This window comes from Apodemus sylvaticus, chromosome 14 (genome assembly GCF_947179515.1).
Source record: "Apodemus sylvaticus chromosome 14, mApoSyl1.1, whole genome shotgun sequence".
Classification (NCBI taxonomy): Eukaryota; Metazoa; Chordata; class Mammalia; order Rodentia; family Muridae; genus Apodemus; species Apodemus sylvaticus.
This window is the reverse complement of record NC_067485.1, coordinates 79,599,411-79,615,999: the sequence shown is the minus strand read 5'-3', so window position 1 is coordinate 79,615,999 and position 16,589 is coordinate 79,599,411. Positions and strand designations below refer to the sequence as shown.

General features: G+C 44.9%; 1 protein-coding gene across 3 annotated transcripts in view; it reads right to left on the bottom strand.

The window, feature by feature from the left end:
- Nucleotides 1-3,026: 3,026 nt before the first annotated feature.
- The window catches only part of Camk1d (calcium/calmodulin dependent protein kinase ID), a 398,518-nt gene continuing 384,955 nt past the window's right edge, over nucleotides 3,027-16,589 (bottom strand). Inside the window, exons 9-11 of one of the 3 annotated variants that reach the window (XM_052156573.1) lie at nucleotides 12,627-12,714; nucleotides 10,804-10,921; nucleotides 3,027-8,404 (exon numbers count right to left, since the gene is read on the bottom strand). In XM_052156573.1, coding sequence (XP_052012533.1) covers nucleotides 8,286-8,404; nucleotides 10,804-10,921; nucleotides 12,627-12,714 — 325 coding nt within the window. In that variant the 3' untranslated portion in view covers nucleotides 3,027-8,285. Of the gene's footprint in view, nucleotides 8,405-10,799; nucleotides 10,922-12,626; nucleotides 12,715-16,589 lie in introns of all 3 variants that reach the window. The other 2 variants (XM_052156574.1, XM_052156575.1) reach the window with 2 other exon arrangements.

Genomic DNA, 16,589 nt, shown 5'->3' with positions numbered 1-16,589 from the left:
TATTGGAGACCTCTGGGCAGACAAAGAATATTCATCATAAATGAAGACCACCATAGCTGAGCAAAAAATGGTTCCAAAATAGTCTCGTCTTGGGCTGGCGGGATGGTTCAGTGGATAAAAGCACTTGCCACCAATCTTGATGACCGGAGTTTGGTCCCTACACTTCGTGTGATAAAGGAGAGAGGTGGCTGCTGCGAGATGTCCCAAGATGCCCACCCATGGCACTGCACATGGCCATCTATACCACCGATTTATCCATCATTGTCCCCATGGGAGCAGAGAAAGCCAAGAGTCCTTGGGAACAAAACCACATGCACCCGCTTCTTTCCATTCTAGCATGATTCCTTCTGTGTGGGCAATCCTGTCCACTCTGTAAGAGGTATTGATTCATTCCTTGGGTTTGTTTTTAAAATCAGCTCTTAATACATTTTTATTCATCTGCAATTTCACAGGCCTGAAACTCACCCAAAGGAAGGCAAACCACACAAGGACATTTGGTGTGAATTTCTGTAGGAGTTGAACCTCTCTGGGGTCGCAGGGAATGTGGCTGAGGAGTATAGCAGCACTGGGTTGCTGGTCACCACATCTGGAGTGAAACCACAGGAGTCTGAGCTTGGACATCTCTTCTCTAAAGGCTAAACACTGGCCGTTCACGGCGGTCTGCTGTATATTTCTATCCGTTTCCTGGAGTAGATTTTCTGTAACAGTTGGTTCATGAGTCCTATCTCTGAGAGTCCTTAGGCTGTCAGGATGGTTCAGTGGGTAAAAGTGTTTGCTACCATCTTGATGGCCCATACCTACATGATGGGGCTGCTGCAAGATGTCTGTTGACCCCACACATGACATGGCCTTGTGCATGCACACAAGTGTGTGTGCCACGCAAATACATAATAAACAAGTGTAGTATTTTTAAAGTCCTTAAAAAAATTGTACACTCTTCATGCCTTTAATCCCAGGACTCAGGATGTAGAGGCAGGTGGATATCTGAGTCCGAGGCCAGCCTAGTTTACAGAGCAAATTCCAGGACATTGAGGGCTATATAGTGAGATCCTGTATCAAACAACAATAACCAAGCAGACAAAAACAACGGCACCAGTAAAAAACAGTACACCAAATTTCTCCTGTCCCATAAATGCCCCATAATGCTTTTGTCAACTGTCTCACCACCTAGTCGCATGTATGCAACTTTTCATTAGGGCTAAAGGAAGCGGGGGGGGGGGGGGGGGGGTTGAGGGGGGGGTGGAACACTCTAAAGGGCCACACAGTAGTGCGTTCTCTGTCCTCTCGGCTCACAGCTCTATCCTCACTAAGGGTCGTGGTATCCTCATGGCTGGGCAGGGCAGTTTTAAAATGTGCATTTCTTTTAATTAAGGATTTATTTAATGTGCACAGTGTTTCTGCTTGCATGTATGTTTGTGTACCTGCAGAAGCCAGACAAGGGTGTCGGGTCCCTTGGAATTAGAATAATAAATGGCCTTGCATTGTCACGTGGTGGGTGTTGAGAATAAAACTGGGTCCACTGCAAAAGGAGCAAGAAGAGCCTGCCCCTGAGTCTCTGAGCCTTCTCTCCAGTCCCTTAATTCTGTATCATTATATCATGTAGAGAGCTCTCTACATGACCGCTTACTGTTTGGGTTAGAGCAGTGTTCTCAACCCTCCTAATGCCTCCACCCCTTCATACAGTTCCTCCTATTGTGGTGACCCCACCCATACAATTACTTTGTTGCTACTTCATAACTGTAACCTTCTGAATCTTAATGAAAATGGCTGACATGCAGGATATCTGATACATGACTCCTGTGAAAGGGTCATTCAGTCCCCAAAGGGGTTGAGACCCACATGTCAAGAACTGCTGGATTAGATGAATTGTCTGATGTCATATCTGATTGCCACATTATACATGAGGGACATGAAATAGTTTTCTTCTCCATATCCTTTTCTAAGAAAACAAAGACACCCCCCCCCCCCAATAAAACAGCCATCCTCCAACCTTCTCTTAGGACAAAAAACTTTCTTTGGGTATTGGTAACTACAAGCTAGGTTGAGGATGTAAAAAGAATGTGAGCAGATTGTCACAGACACCCTCCACTCAGAAAGACTCTAGAAGTCAACTTTGACTTTTCTACCAAACCTTGTATGATCACGTAATTGATAAAACATGAGTTTCTGGGCATCTCTCCAGCCAGCTTCTACAGTGACAAGAAAAGGGGGAGGGGCGTTCTTGTCTAGCCTGGCAATGTGCCAAGCCCCATCTTTGTACATATTTGGACACAAAAACAAGGCTCATATCTCAAGGTGAATAAGAGATAGGACCTGGCAACCCATCCATCTACCTGATGACCACTTCCTTCCAATTGCTTGTTGGGCAGGTGATGGAAAACATCTAGATAATGTCACAAGCTTACAGGCTCTCAACCCAGGTTCTTTCCCTTAAGTGTCAAGGCCTGGGAGACGTAGTACAGGGGTTGCTTAATGTGTGCAAGATCCTAAGTTCCATCCACACCACTGCCAATCAATCAACAAAAAAACAAATAAATAAATAAATGCCAAATGTGTGTGAGGTGTATGCGTGTGTGTGTGTGTGTGTGTGTGTGTGTGTGAGAGAGAGAGAGAGAGAGAGAGAAAGAGAGAGAGAGAGAGAGAGAGAGACAGAGAGAGACAGAGAGACAGAGAGAGAAAGAGACAGAGAGAGACAGAAAGAATGTTGAAATGCAATATACTACTCATGATAGGGGAAACAGACAACCCACACCCAAAGGTGATTAATTCTCTTTATTGGAGGAAAACAAGAAGTCATCAATCTCATTATCATTATGATAGAAATTGATATGTATACATGATTGTCAAGGCAGAGAATCATTTGCTACATAGACCCATGAACAATTTTGCAGTGCTGCAGACCTATGGGGGTTAAACTTCTTGCAGAGTTTACTACATGCATGGGATAAATGCACAGTTTCCCTTCTTTTACTTTTTTTTTTTTTACTTTATTATTTATTTATTTATTTATTTTTTGGATAAGCATGTTTTTAATGAAAAAAAAAAAAAAAACCAAACCAATTGCAAGCCTGGTAATAATGAGTGGGCCAATCCTAGACTTGATGGAAACTGTTGGGAAAACATGCCCGTCATGGAGAGAGCTGATTGGAGGTCAATTATATCATGTATAAATAGCCACAGAAGCCAATTTAGACATTATTCCAATGGATGCTCTGGGCAGAATATACCTTTGGTGTCTTTTCACCCAAATGTGGGCTAAGATAAATGTTCTCTGAAGCGTGCGACCCTGTCATTCAAACCGAAGATGCTGCTATGATACTGGACGGAGTCTTACATTGCCCTGAAGTGGCCAAGTGCCAAGGAGAGATGCAGCTTCTGCAGTGAGGGACAAACACCCGAGATGATGTTCTAGTCTCTTTTCTCTCCCTCTTTTGTAGCCTGACTGACAGCTCTGCCCCAGGGCATTGTCTTCCAAAGTGCAGGGTTATCCAGGAGGACCTCAGAATCCTCATCTATCCAAATTAAGATTCTTTTCCTATTGAGAAGCAAGTTAACTAGTGTTCGGAACTTTTGAGTGATGTCTTTGACCAGAGCCTCAAAGATGTCTCTTGTTTTCTCTTTTTCCCATCCATAAGGAAAATAAAATCATCTATAAGCAACGCAGTTTGGTAAATCATCAGAGAACATAGTAATTATATGACAAATTCCCCCAGAGACAAAAAAAAAAAAAAAAAAAAGGTTAAGGATGGGCACGGAGAATGCAGAAGCAGCTTTAGTACAGGGGGCGGGGCGTCAATGCAATAGTTTGTCCCTTTGGCTTAGAAAAATACAGACACAAGAGAAGCCATGGCCGTTTGCTTTGTCCACAACACCAGACTCAGCAGCCACATGCTGAACTGAATATTTGGCTTCCAAATGCACAGCCTTTGGGTTTGCCAAAGTAGAACCCATAAAGCCACAAGCTGAGCTGTTCCCACCGCAGTCTTCAGGGAAGTCTCTGCAGGGCTAAGTCCTCCCTGATGATTACGAAGATTTTGCTGGGAGAAGGCAGGCCAGGCTGTGGCCAGCATGCAGGGCCATCTTCACAGTGGGGTTAGTGCTCCTGTGCACACACCAGAGCTGCAGACAGACGTTCATGCACTGAGACCACCGAGAAGGGACCTGGTAGATGGGATGTGGCCTTTCCTCTTCTTCCTCCTCTTTTAGACCTGCCTGCTTCCCAGAGTTGAAGACTTCAAACTAACTCGCCTGCACACAAATTTTTGTGGAGTGACCAGGAAGTAAGTTTGCTTTCTGAAATCTATTTCCCCAGCTTAGCATGAAAAACAAAACAACAAAAAAAACAGCCAAGCAAGCAAACCACCTCAAAACTTTCAATTCTGAAAACCAAAGGATTGGAATACCTTTTAAGCCTGCAGCCCCACCCTAGGACCAGGAAACCCTCTAAAGAGCAGTGGACTACATATGGATATATACACTGGTTTTTAATTTTGGAAACAAACTGAACAGTGTTTGGTCTGGAATGTGGTTAAGGAAAAGGGAAATTGTTGGAGTTTGAGAAGGGATGGGGACCTAGTGCTGATTTTGGAGGACATGCAAGGCTCCCCACACCCTCCCCCAACGTTTCACTTGCTGGAAGTAAGTGGTTATGCAATCCTGGAGTACGTGATTCCTGGTTATGAGAAATGGAATGGGCTGTTCTTCACCCGTCCTCACATTCATTCCTCATGGCCCAGAAAAACCCAGCACAGCACTTTTACAAATCCTGCAAGGCAGAGAGGCTCTGCCCCTAGGCTTCCTGTCTGCCACCTGGAGTATTGGCACCTGTTTGGTTTCCTCAGTTAGGTTTCCTCAGCTTTGGCCACAGTTCTGAGTAGGCCAAAGGGTTATGATACCTAGGACTCTAAAATCCCCAGCCATTTCCACTGGGCGGGTTTTTCTTGCTTTTTAAACATACTCAAAAACCCATCAAACCTGGGAGCTCTGACCATATCAAGTTTTGCATCCTATAGGAAAACTCTTAAGAGAGGACCAACTGGTTTCTTCTCCTGTGTTCATGCTGTTCTTGGCCTGTGGTGTAAAGGCCAATTCTCTCTGCCATCGACAAGCTATTCAGTACTGAAGTATAGAAACAAAAAGCATAAACAAGTAAACACAATCCGGGACTCACTGAGCCGACTCCTGTGTTTCCAGATACCACATTTAGAGATACCTGAAGGGAGGCAGTGTCTCTAGACAGCAGTTGGTGTGCGAGTAAGTGGAGGTGGCTATTTTCTTAAGGAGGAATATTCAACGATATTGGGCATAATCGAAGTGGTATGGCTGGAGACTCAAGATAGTGTTTGAGAAGTGACCCAGAATCAAGGTGAACGGCAGGGACCTTTTGGGTTGTTTAAATACCTTCTCCATAGTCCATTTCTTTCACACAGAGATGTGAATGCCAGCTGATCTTTCGGAGTCAGAGTCCCTTTGGGGTTAGAAGCAGTGGGAAGGAGTAAAAACTTGCTGGGGCTTATTACAAAGGCTACCTATAACAGTGGGATTGCTGTCTCCGCCACTGTAGTCTCCATGTCCTCAAGGATTCTGTGGCATTCCATGCCTCTCCAGCCTCTAAACTGCCTCTGTTGTTTCCTAACTCCGACACAAAGCTCCAAACTCTAGAGATCCCTTGCTTTAAAATGAGAAGCTATTGGCTCTGTTGAGACTGTGATAGCTTCCATTCACCATTGGTTTTGGATGAGTATGAGCTGCCCTTTCTGCCTCAAGAATAGTTAAAGGGCAGGAAAGGGAGGGAAAGACAGGCAGGAAGCAGAGGGAAAGACTAGTCTGGAAATATTTCAATATTTCATAACCAAGTGAGGATATGCATGTCCATTTGCCTAGCAAACGTGAAAAGGCAATATAACGGACGTGGCAGGGAGAACCTGGTGTTAGAATGTAGTCTGAGAGGGGGTTCTGTGTGGTCACAGGATGCTGTCAAGCATACTGGTACACTCAATCATTACACTGGTACTGCATTTCTCAGCTTAGGTCACTGGAATCTGAAAAGAGGGAGGGAGCTGAGATTCTATCACCCCATTTTCCAGGTCTTAAGACTAAGTCCATTCTGTGTTCTCATAAATTATTATATACTACCAAGTGGAAACTTTATCTTTCTTTCTACCATGATGACCTTCTCAGAACAGAAGACTCTTCCCTGTGGCACTTATTTTCACCTTTTTTTAAAACAGTAGGAAATGATGTCACGCACGGGCTTCCTGATAGCATGGTCAACCTTGCCTACTACTGGGCTGACACTGGCCATTACCGCCTTACACAAGTTCATGGAGACCTGATGTGTCAATCAAGCATTGTGGTGAATCAAGCATGGTTGATTACAAGGTCGATACCTGTACTAGGGCTTACTATTCACTTGTTCTGTATGTATTTGATACACGTGAGAACAGGGTAGACCACATGTCTGAGTTGGAAACTGCTCTTGTATATCTTGCATATGGTCATTTGGGGAGCCTCAGCTGTCTGCCTGGTAACACAGTGTACGTGCATGGTTTGTGTGTGTGTGTGTGTGTGCGCGCGCGCGCGCGTGCTAGAGAGGGCTGGGGGCAAAGTAGAGGGGTGACAAGAATGTCTTACTTGTCCAGCGGGAATTTCTATGGCTGGCAAGTACGTAACAAGGGCATGAGGAAACCAGCCTGAGAGGTCAGCCCCTGAGCCATGAGGGAATCCTGTCACAGTTCATCTTGGCAGGTTACAGCTGACTGTAGATGAGGCTCAGGCTCCCGACAGACATGAGAACTGAAGGGGAAGGTTGGCAAAACTGGCCTTTGATCCAACTGCCTGGGCAATGGGAGCCTCCTTGGGGAACGTTTGCCCTGGACTGTGCTCTGTGCATGCTCGCCCTGCATAGCTAGCCTCTGTGCAGGTCAGTGACACGGACCGGTTTTCACAGGACAGTCCTGATTTTAGCCTTCAAGTTCCACATCCCGGAAAATCCTTCAGTCCCTGTTAAACCAAGATGCACAATAGCCTGACTACCATGGGTACCATTCGTTTCAGATTCCTCTGATGTAAGGGAAGGCTTGCGTACCAACAAGCTGGATCTTGCTGAGTCAGCCATCTCTGGGGTGGGCAGTATTCTCCTCACTTGGTATGTTTTTCCTTTCCACCTAAAATAAAAGGTTTCTTCTTCAAGGCCATTTCTGTCCCCTCTCTTGGGTAATGCTCACGAGAGAAGAGGGTAAAAATGTTGGGGGAAAGTGTGTGGTATAGGCCATTTGAAGGGTACTATTAGAAATGAATTTAAAAAGAATTTAAAACAGATAAAGAGAGTCGTTTTGAAAGTGCATAGCTGAGAACAGAGTTTCATCCATCATCCCCCATGAGAACTGAGGGCTGTGTGTGGTTCATTTAAAAAACAAGATGGCAGTCCATCCCTTCCACAAGGGAGGCTCCTAAGTCTTGGCACTGTGGGGATCCCGTTCCTGGAGTACAGTTCACCTGTAATGTGGAGCCTGGAGTTCAGAGTGGAGGAAACAAAAGTATTTCTTCTGTGGTTGGTAAGCAGTTCTCAAGGGAAGCTGCCTGTAAGCTTTTCTGCCAGTTCCCTGCCAAAGCCACCCTGCAAGAAGCCAGCCAGCGCAGCTGCTGGGGTGACCTCTGGAGGAAGGGACTGGGAACGAAGGAACACAAGTAATGTGCACTCTTAGCAGTGGACGCAGATTCTCGATCCTCTTAGAATTCATAAAAAATACCTTTTAACCCTTCTGGGAGGGGAAAAAAAAACTCTTAAAGGTTAACGTAAAACCGCTATCAAAGAGCAAATGATAGAGGTCATGTAACTAACAGAGATCAAAAAGACACATCTCAAAAGAAAAAAATAATTCCTAATGCACAACATTTACCAATATTTAAATAATCCAGTTGAAACCTTGATTTTTTTTGTTTCATGAAAAAAATACACCCTAGACGGCTGCCTACACTGAGAGAGCGGAAGTGGTGGGGTTGGGGGAGGGGAGCAAAAGGTCCATTCAGTTAGAGCTTTGCAAGATTCGTATATACAGCACCAGATCCTGTGACGCCAGCTCCCCTTGACTCAGTCAGTACAGTTTGTGAGAAATGGACATATCAGAATTGCAGTATAAAATATGGCCATAAAAAACTTCTGTCTTCCAGTCCTATGCAGGCGCACCATGCAGGGTGGGTGGGGTTTCTGATGCAGGAGCTGCTCCGGCCAGGGGCTTCTCCTTCCCCGGCCCCGCCCCCTGGGTTCCACATCCAGAGCCCGGTCACTTGCTTCCAGTGTGCCCTGTTGTCACAGTGGTGGGCCTGGGTCTCCTCTCAGCTCCGACTCCTGGGACCCCCGACGAAGAAGAAAGGAAACTACAGAGCGTGGAAGGTGCCAGACCTGCCAGGGACAACAGACAAGAATTAACTTCACACTCCCCTTCCCAGAAAGAGGCTTAAATGTGCTGGGCTATAGAGATGGAACTTGTATCTAATTGCTAGGTGGGCCTTCTACCCTCTGCCCTCCACCCCTGAGCTACACAACCAGATCCTGAACTTTCCTTATCCTATAGGAAAATCTCTGCCCTGTGTTGAATTGTTTTATTCTCTGGTCCAGCTTTTGAGTTAGTCTTTCTTTATAATTGCTTCATATTTGAAGATGATGTAGTATGTCCATTATGACATATGATTTCTGAGGCTCCATTTATTGAGTACTTTCTATATACTCTTTGCTATATATTAGGATAGCATACCACTAGCTATATACTAAGCACTGGGTGTGGATTATGTAGCATCATTATTAGACTGTTCATTTAATTTTTCATTATTTTAATTTGTGTGTGTATATACATATACACATACACATACACATATACATATAATGTTTGTGAGTGTGCAGGTAACACAAATGTGGACATGTATGTAAGGGCCAGAGGTCAATCTCAGATAGATATCTTCAGCCACTCTACACCGTGTTTTTCTGTTTGTTTTGAGACAGTTTAATGAGTTGGTTAAGCTGGCCAGCACGCCCTAGGGTCTGCCTGATTCCACTCCCCAGGCTGGGATTAGGCACTCATGCCATGCCGGCTGTTTTACAAGGTTCTAGGATCAGTGGATGACAAAGCACTTTAGCTGAGAAAAACAGATCATTTCTTACACAGCTCCATGAAGTAGTTATTTTTAGAATGAAAAAAAAAAAAAGTCTGTACCCCCTTTGGGTCCAAATTCCTATTCCAGGAAGCATGTTGTATCACAGGCCTATGAAATGAGGATGCTCATGGCTCCCATAAAATCTCACAGGCTAATATTAGACAGTTTGGGCCTGTAGTGTGTCGAGTAGATCATGAATACTGCGGTCATCAGACAATGATTCCACTCACGAATCTAAAATGGAATTGGCTATTGGGATGTGGGACCACTCTCCTAGATCTCTGCCCTGCTCTTTCCTGGCAGCCACAAACTCTGGACAATAAGAACTGAAACCGTGAGCCAACGGTTTGTTTTTCTCCTGTAAGATGTCTCTTCTAGGTGTGTGGTCACAGTAACAGAAAACTGACTCCCAAAGCCACTAGAGTGTACATCAGCTATTGGGAAGGTATACTCCTAGCCACTTTGTATACTTGGACATTGAGAAAACCATAAAATACAGTATTAAAATAAGAGTCACTGTGAACGCCATTGTATGAACCTTTAAAAGCATGAATAGTCAGCTGTGGTATCTCTTTTGTCAAGGACGATGAGAAGGGTCTGGGCCAACAAGTGTAAGTGGCCTAGAGCTGTGCAGTTGTGTCAGAGAAGCTCTTGGGGATGCCTTGAGAAAACTTAAGAAATGTGAATGAGTTAAGAATGGATAACAAGATTAGGATAGTTCCTTTGGGGAGGAGAAGGATGCTGGGGGTCAAATCCTGAGCCTTCTTAACTCTGTTTCATACGAGGTAACTTGCTCTACGACCACGTGACACCTGAAGCTTATATTTCTGAGATGGCTTTACTGTATAGCCCAGGCCGGCCTTGAACTTGAATCTGTCGCTTTCAGAGAGCTGCAATCACTGCTGTGTGCCTCTATGTTCAGCCATGGGATGGCTCTTCAGCAAAGGGGGGAAGCCTTTGACTAAGGCAAATGGGAAAACGCATGATGCCCAGGGGTTGAGTTGGGAGCGGGGACTGATGGGAACCTTCAAGGCAATGGTTCTGAGGTAGAGATGAATCATCAGCATGGACTAGTGGGAGATCATTGCACATATAAAGATGGGGAGTGGAGAGAATTACAACAGTAAGTGTGCCTTCAAGGATGTCAGATCCTTTGCAAAGAGGAAGGGCAATGCAACAGAATCCCTGTTGCTTTTACTGCAAGGCCAGTTTGGTGCATATAAATATGTTCAACTACTTATAAAAAGTTATCATCCTCATAAAAACAACACCAACAATAATGGAACCCAGACTGTAGAAATCAGTGCAACCAGGCCACGAGGACTCTCCCATGCTCTCCAGTCCACACCATAGATCCAGAGGGTGACTGAACAATGAGGCCAGTCAGAGGACAGAGACAGACCAAGAAGTGCCCTGGCCTTATCTGTGGTTGTGTGGTCCTTGTGCCGTGGATTTCTTAACTACAAATGGAAATGATATCACCTAGTGTGGGTATTAAATGTTGCTGATCTTCTAAGGTAGCCACAAACATTCGATGGGTCAGGTGTGTTAGGACGCGGCGTGGCAAACCGTCGCTGCTCAGCTGTCTCTGCCCAACCCGGACTCATCTCAAAAACCCGCTGAAGAATTGCGGTTTTGCTACATACGCACAGTCTTTTTGGCTGGCCAAACTGAGGTTGCTTGAGACACTTGCATTTGAACTGTCCAGGCTGCTGCCGAGCTGTAGCCTCCGCATATGTCTCACGACAGCCGTGGCATTAAACGCTTGCTGAAACGTAGGGAGGTCGGAAGGTGGAGAGGAGGAGGAAGAGAACAAAATATTTCAGCTAGTTGGAAAACACTCCGAGATTGCTTGCTTTCCCTTATCCAGAAACCATAAGCCCTGCAAAGTTCCTCAGATACTCCAGGGCACTTTAGAAGGGACATTTCTGTCATTCTTTGCAAACATGCAAATTTTATTTAAATATTTTACCCATCAAAATACATTTTAGAGGTTAAAAATTCACTTGCTTCTAGCATAAACTTCTGGAACAATTTCACAACAATATTCTATATAATTTGCAAAAAGGGACTTTTAGAATCAAAAGCATATATAATATATCTTAATATATGATATTTAAAAACTAGAGTCTATTTTTCTGTAATTGGTACCTCGTTTTTGTGTTTGTTTGTTGAGACAGGGTTTCTTTGTGTAGCTCTGGCTGTCCTGGAACATGCTCTGTAGACCAGGCTGGCCTCGAACTCACAGAGATCTGTCTGTGTCTGCCTCCCAAGTGCTGAGATTAAATGTGTGCACCACCGCTGTTCAGTGGTGCCTTCTTTTCTTTCATTCTTGGCAGTACTAGGGCCTGAATTTAGAGCTGTGTCTATGCTAAGCAAATATTTTACCAACTCTCTTTATACTTTTGAATTATTTTATACTTTTGAGGCTTTTATTACGCTTCCCAGGCTGGCCTTGAATTTGTAATCCTCCTGCCTCAGCCTCTTGAGTACCTGGAATTACAGGCCTACACCACCAGGACTGGCTCTATAACTGATGCTGTTGCCCTAAGTAATGGCATTACTTCTGATAAGAAAGTAGGTTAAGGGAATTTCATTTTATTTTTTTCTTTTTGAATCATTGTCTCATTGTTCAGTCCTAGCTGACCTGGAATTTGCTATGCAGGCCAGGCTAGTTGAACTCACAAAGATCAGCCTTTCTCTCTCCCCTGAGTTCAGGATTTAAAGGCGTATACTATTGTGCTTGGCTCTATAGAACTGACTTTGTTTTTGTTGGCACTCACAGTAAGCCACCCAGCTTTTAGTTACTGATGCTAATTAGACTACAGAGTTTAGGCAATCAGTAAATGATCTTGAAATTGTAATGGTTTAAATCCATCATTTTTTTTTTTTAAACCAGGAAACATTGATGAGCTCGGCCCTGGTTTGGTGTGTCCTTTTCCATTACCACTTTAATAAGGTGATTATTCAAGGTCCCAGCAAAATAAGGGATAAGGGAGAGAGGAAAACCGTGCTATCTAAGGGACAGCAAACAAGTAAGATCCCACACAGTTGCTCTCTTGGAGTCACAGCTGGGAAACACTTTACCCTTCCTACACTGTGATATTCCATCCATGTCTTAATCAAGAATTACCTAAATTTAGGTTGCTGGAGAGTTGGCCCAGTGGTTACGAGCACCTGCATGGTAGCTCACAACTGTCTGTGCAGAGACATACATACAGGCAAAACACCCACACATATAACAATAAAATAATTTTTAAAAAAAGGTTTAGAAGAATAAGTTAAAATTAGCAAAGCTTATCAAGTTATGGCCTAGGGATTTCCCCCACCCCACCCCCACCCCACCCCCACCCCTATGGCTCACTTAGAAGCACAGCATGACTTTCGCAAATTGGAGAATCATTTTCTCCAGATTGGAGATTTAAACTCCCCATGAATTTGGCAAGCACGAAGCAGGCACACCAAGGACTTACTCTCCATTTGCTCTTTGCAAAATTCTTCCGGATCTGGGCACTGACAGATTCGTGAATGTTTTTGCTGAGGGCTGTGTCACCAGCGATCCTGAGACAGAGGCAAAGAGACTCTTTTCAAAAAGGCTTCTTAAGCTTGGCCACAAAGTCCCAGGCAGCTTTCCCTGGAAGCTTCATGCCACCCTGGGGGAGTTGAGGCTGATGGAGGGTGGCTGGCTGTGGCCTTTCTAGGCTCTTTAGTCTCCCAGATGAATTGTCCTTAAGCCTATACATGCCCAACGCCCAAGTCCTATGGTACCTTCTGCCTTCTACGCCCTTCCCAGGATCCCACAAGGCCCAACTAGTCCCCTCCCTACCTCTCTCACGGTTTTCCTCTTTGAGCTGAGTCCCTGCAACATTAGACTCCATGACAGCTTGGGAACCTGAGTTCACTCTTTCCTCCTTACCAGATTAGCCCTTCAGGGCTTTTTCTCTCAGCTCTGGCTTTTGCTCCTTAGCTGGGCCTGGCTTCCAGTGTCATTGTAGGCAAGGCCCCTACACGCTGCCACCTCCAGTAACTTTAGCTCAGCTTGGCCCATGTTCTAGAAAGTTCCTATGTATTCCAGGCCCATGTCCACTCTACATCCATGGCTGTAGGTGATCTTCATTGGACCTATCGGTTATTCCCAAGCTTTCTCCTCAGCTTCCCCCGACCCTTCTTCATCCTGCATCTTGCTCTGCTTACAGTCTCCTGCAGAGCTGACAGGAATTCCCGAACGTCACACACAACACAGACCATCCTTCGCCACAGGACCCTTCTCTCACGCCAATACTGCCTTCTATACCTGTGAGTTGATTTCTCCTCCAGGTCACAAAAACTTTCTTTGGCTCTAAGCCTAACTTGACTCTTCTATTTTTCTTCCTAAACTATTCAATTCTAGGTTGGTCTTTCATATCAATGAAAGAAGTTATTGGATCTTGAGAAAGTTGCAAGGCAGGCCTCAGAATCCTGAACCACTCGTACCCACCAAATAGTACCTGCCATAGGAGAAAACTTTTATACCCCCGCCCCAGGCCTAGACTGCCCCGGACTGCCTTGGACTTAAAACATGTCAACCACTGCAGAGTGCCATTGTCAATGGTCATATGACATGAAAGGAACAAGTCCAGAACTTGCTGAGACCAAGTCTCACTTTTCCCAGTCTTTCTCTCCTTATAGAAATGCTTGTAGTCCAGAAACTAGATTGAATCTGTGCCAGGCTAATATCCCAGCTCAAAGCAGCCTCCTCCTGTGTCCCCACATTTATCCCCCTCTCTTCCCAGAAGGGCTCAAAGGATCCTCGGAGATGAACTGAAATGAACCAAGCTTCCACTTTGAGCATCTCCCAGATACCTCTCTTCCCCAGGCACATATCAGCGAAACAGAAGCAGCATCTGTGAGTGAGCAAATGCAAAACCAAGAAGGTGGTTCTGGGTCCTCAAGGCATCTTCACAATGCTTCCATTCTGTCAGAGCTCACAGGGATGCTTCCTCCTGTGCCACCTAGGATGAATGTGTGAACACGAGTGCTGTGTGTGTGTGTGTGTGTGTGTGTGTGTGTGTGTGTGTGAGTGTGTGTGTGTGTGTGTGTGTGTGTGTAGGCCAGAGGTTAACCTTGAGTAGAATTCCCTAGGAGCCTTGTTTTTGTTTTTGTTTTTGTTTTTGTTTTTGTGAAAGACAAGGTCTCTGACTTGGCTCTTGGGCTCATCAATTAGGCAACACTAGCTGGCCACCAAGCCCCAGAGATCTCCCTGTCTCTTTCCACAGCGGTGAGATTTCAGGCATATACCACTCCGCCTGGCAGGTCCTCATGCTTGAGTGAGAAGCACTTTATAAGCTGAGATATTTCCATCAGCATCCTCCTGTACCATTTTTAACAGTTCTGGTCTCAGAAAGTGATGTTAATTTCAACAAATCAGTGGCCATCTCTGTCTTGCAAACAACTGGGGCCAAAAAAAACGATAGGAGGTATGCGGAGGACTGCTGCAGGCCAGAGCTGGCTCCAAACCCAAACAGCTTGGGGAAGTGGGGATTCAAAGGCTTGACTGCCACATGCTTGCCAGTAGCCTGGTCCCCAACACCTGAGCCCTGGGCCTGCTGCCTGCACAGTTTCTCACGCCTCCTAGGTGGGTTATCACAGGCCAAGATATAAGGACAATGCTAACTCTGAGTTATTTTAAGGCTGTTTTTTTGTTCACTTCCTACGGTCTTCAGCTGTGCTGTGTATGGGTCAGAATCTAGCTGACAGCAGGTGGCTCAGTGGTCCTGTGAGGCAGTTTTCAAAGTGGCCGAAGTCCAAGTGTTCCATTTAATCTACTCTGTGGACAGCCATGAGTATGCAAGGGGAAAGTCGGTGTTAGAGACTGTTTAGGTCAGTCATTCGGTATATGTTGGGGGCTTCTCTTTTCTATGTTGGGCAAGAGGAATCATCTTTGTAACAGTAAGTCTTAATAAAAACTGCAGGGTTTAATGAATGCTCCAGTATTTCTCATTTAAAATATGATACAGAATAACATAGAATATGTTAGAATGCTCCATTTTTTATCTGTTCCTGATATCTCGCTACTGATTCTCCTCTATTTTGGAACCTAGTGCTTTTGCATGATCATTTTATATCTCCATGATTGTTTTATAATCTTTCGAAGCCAACATTTTCCAAATCCAGCTCCAAATCAGGGCCTACCATTTATAAGCAGTTAAATCCTATTAGTTCATACCACTCATTGGTATTAGGCAAACTAACGCCTCCATAGATAGAACAATCACTTTGTGTGCAGGCACATGCACATATGTATATGGAAGCCAGAAGCCCTTTGAAAAAACTTCCCTCCATTGGATCAGGGTCTTACCAACTCAACTAGATTGGCTGCCAGTGAGTTTTGGGATGTACCTGTTTTCACTTCCCCAGCACTGAGATTACAGGCAGGTAAAGCCTTGACAGAGATTTGTAGTGCTGAGGGGCTGAACTCAAGTCCTCATGCCGGGGTGTGTGTGTGTGTATGTGTGTGTGTGTGTGTGTGTGTGTGTGTATGTGTTTGCATGTGGGCATGATGTGTGTCTCAGATACATTTCAGACACATTTCTTCTCTCTGGTTTTGCCACTTGGTCAAACTGGATTTAGGGCTATCTGGTGTATCTCCCAACCATATTTCTTGGACTAATTCTCAATTCCCATGGACAAGTAGAGTTAATGAGCCTGGGATCTTACAGAGAGATGGTTTCTCAGTCAACATTCAGGGTATGATGGTTAATTTTACATGTCAACTTGGCTGGAATAAGGCACCCCAGTATTTGAACTTATGCTCATCTCTATGTTCTGGTGAAAATATTTCTTAGATAATATTAGTAGACTTTGAATTAATTACATCACATGGGCAGGCCTTATGTATCGGGATCCGTTGGGGGCAAAAAGCAAGAGAGTCTGTCTTAAGATTCTAATTCCCTGGGTCTCTCTGCACAGTTTGGATTTCCTAGACCCAACAATCATACAAACAATTGTCTTAATTCCTTAAAATAAATATCCCTCATGCTGACTGCCTTAATTTGTTTGCCTATTAAGCCAGAGATAAACATTCAGGGCGATCTGACCTGGAAATGAGCCCCACATGTACTGCTATAAAACAGGCATGGACTCCTATCCTACTGTCTGCCAGTTCCCACACTCTGGCCGTCAGTGAACGAACAGCTTGTCTGTTCCTTATAAGGCACCAGCAGGAAAAAAGGCGAACCCCCAAGTGGGATTGGGCTTAGAACTATCTGGTAAATGGCACAGACTAGCTTCCTCAAGGACTGCTTTAGCAAGAGCCGTGTTGTGTCTGGAGTGGCCTGTTCTGAGGTTTAGGAGAGCATGCGTATTTCCCAAGGGCTCTCCTCACCCTGGGTGACTTGGATAAGAGGCACAAACAAGCCTGGACTTGCCTGAACTCTGGAGTAATGAGAGCCTCAAGA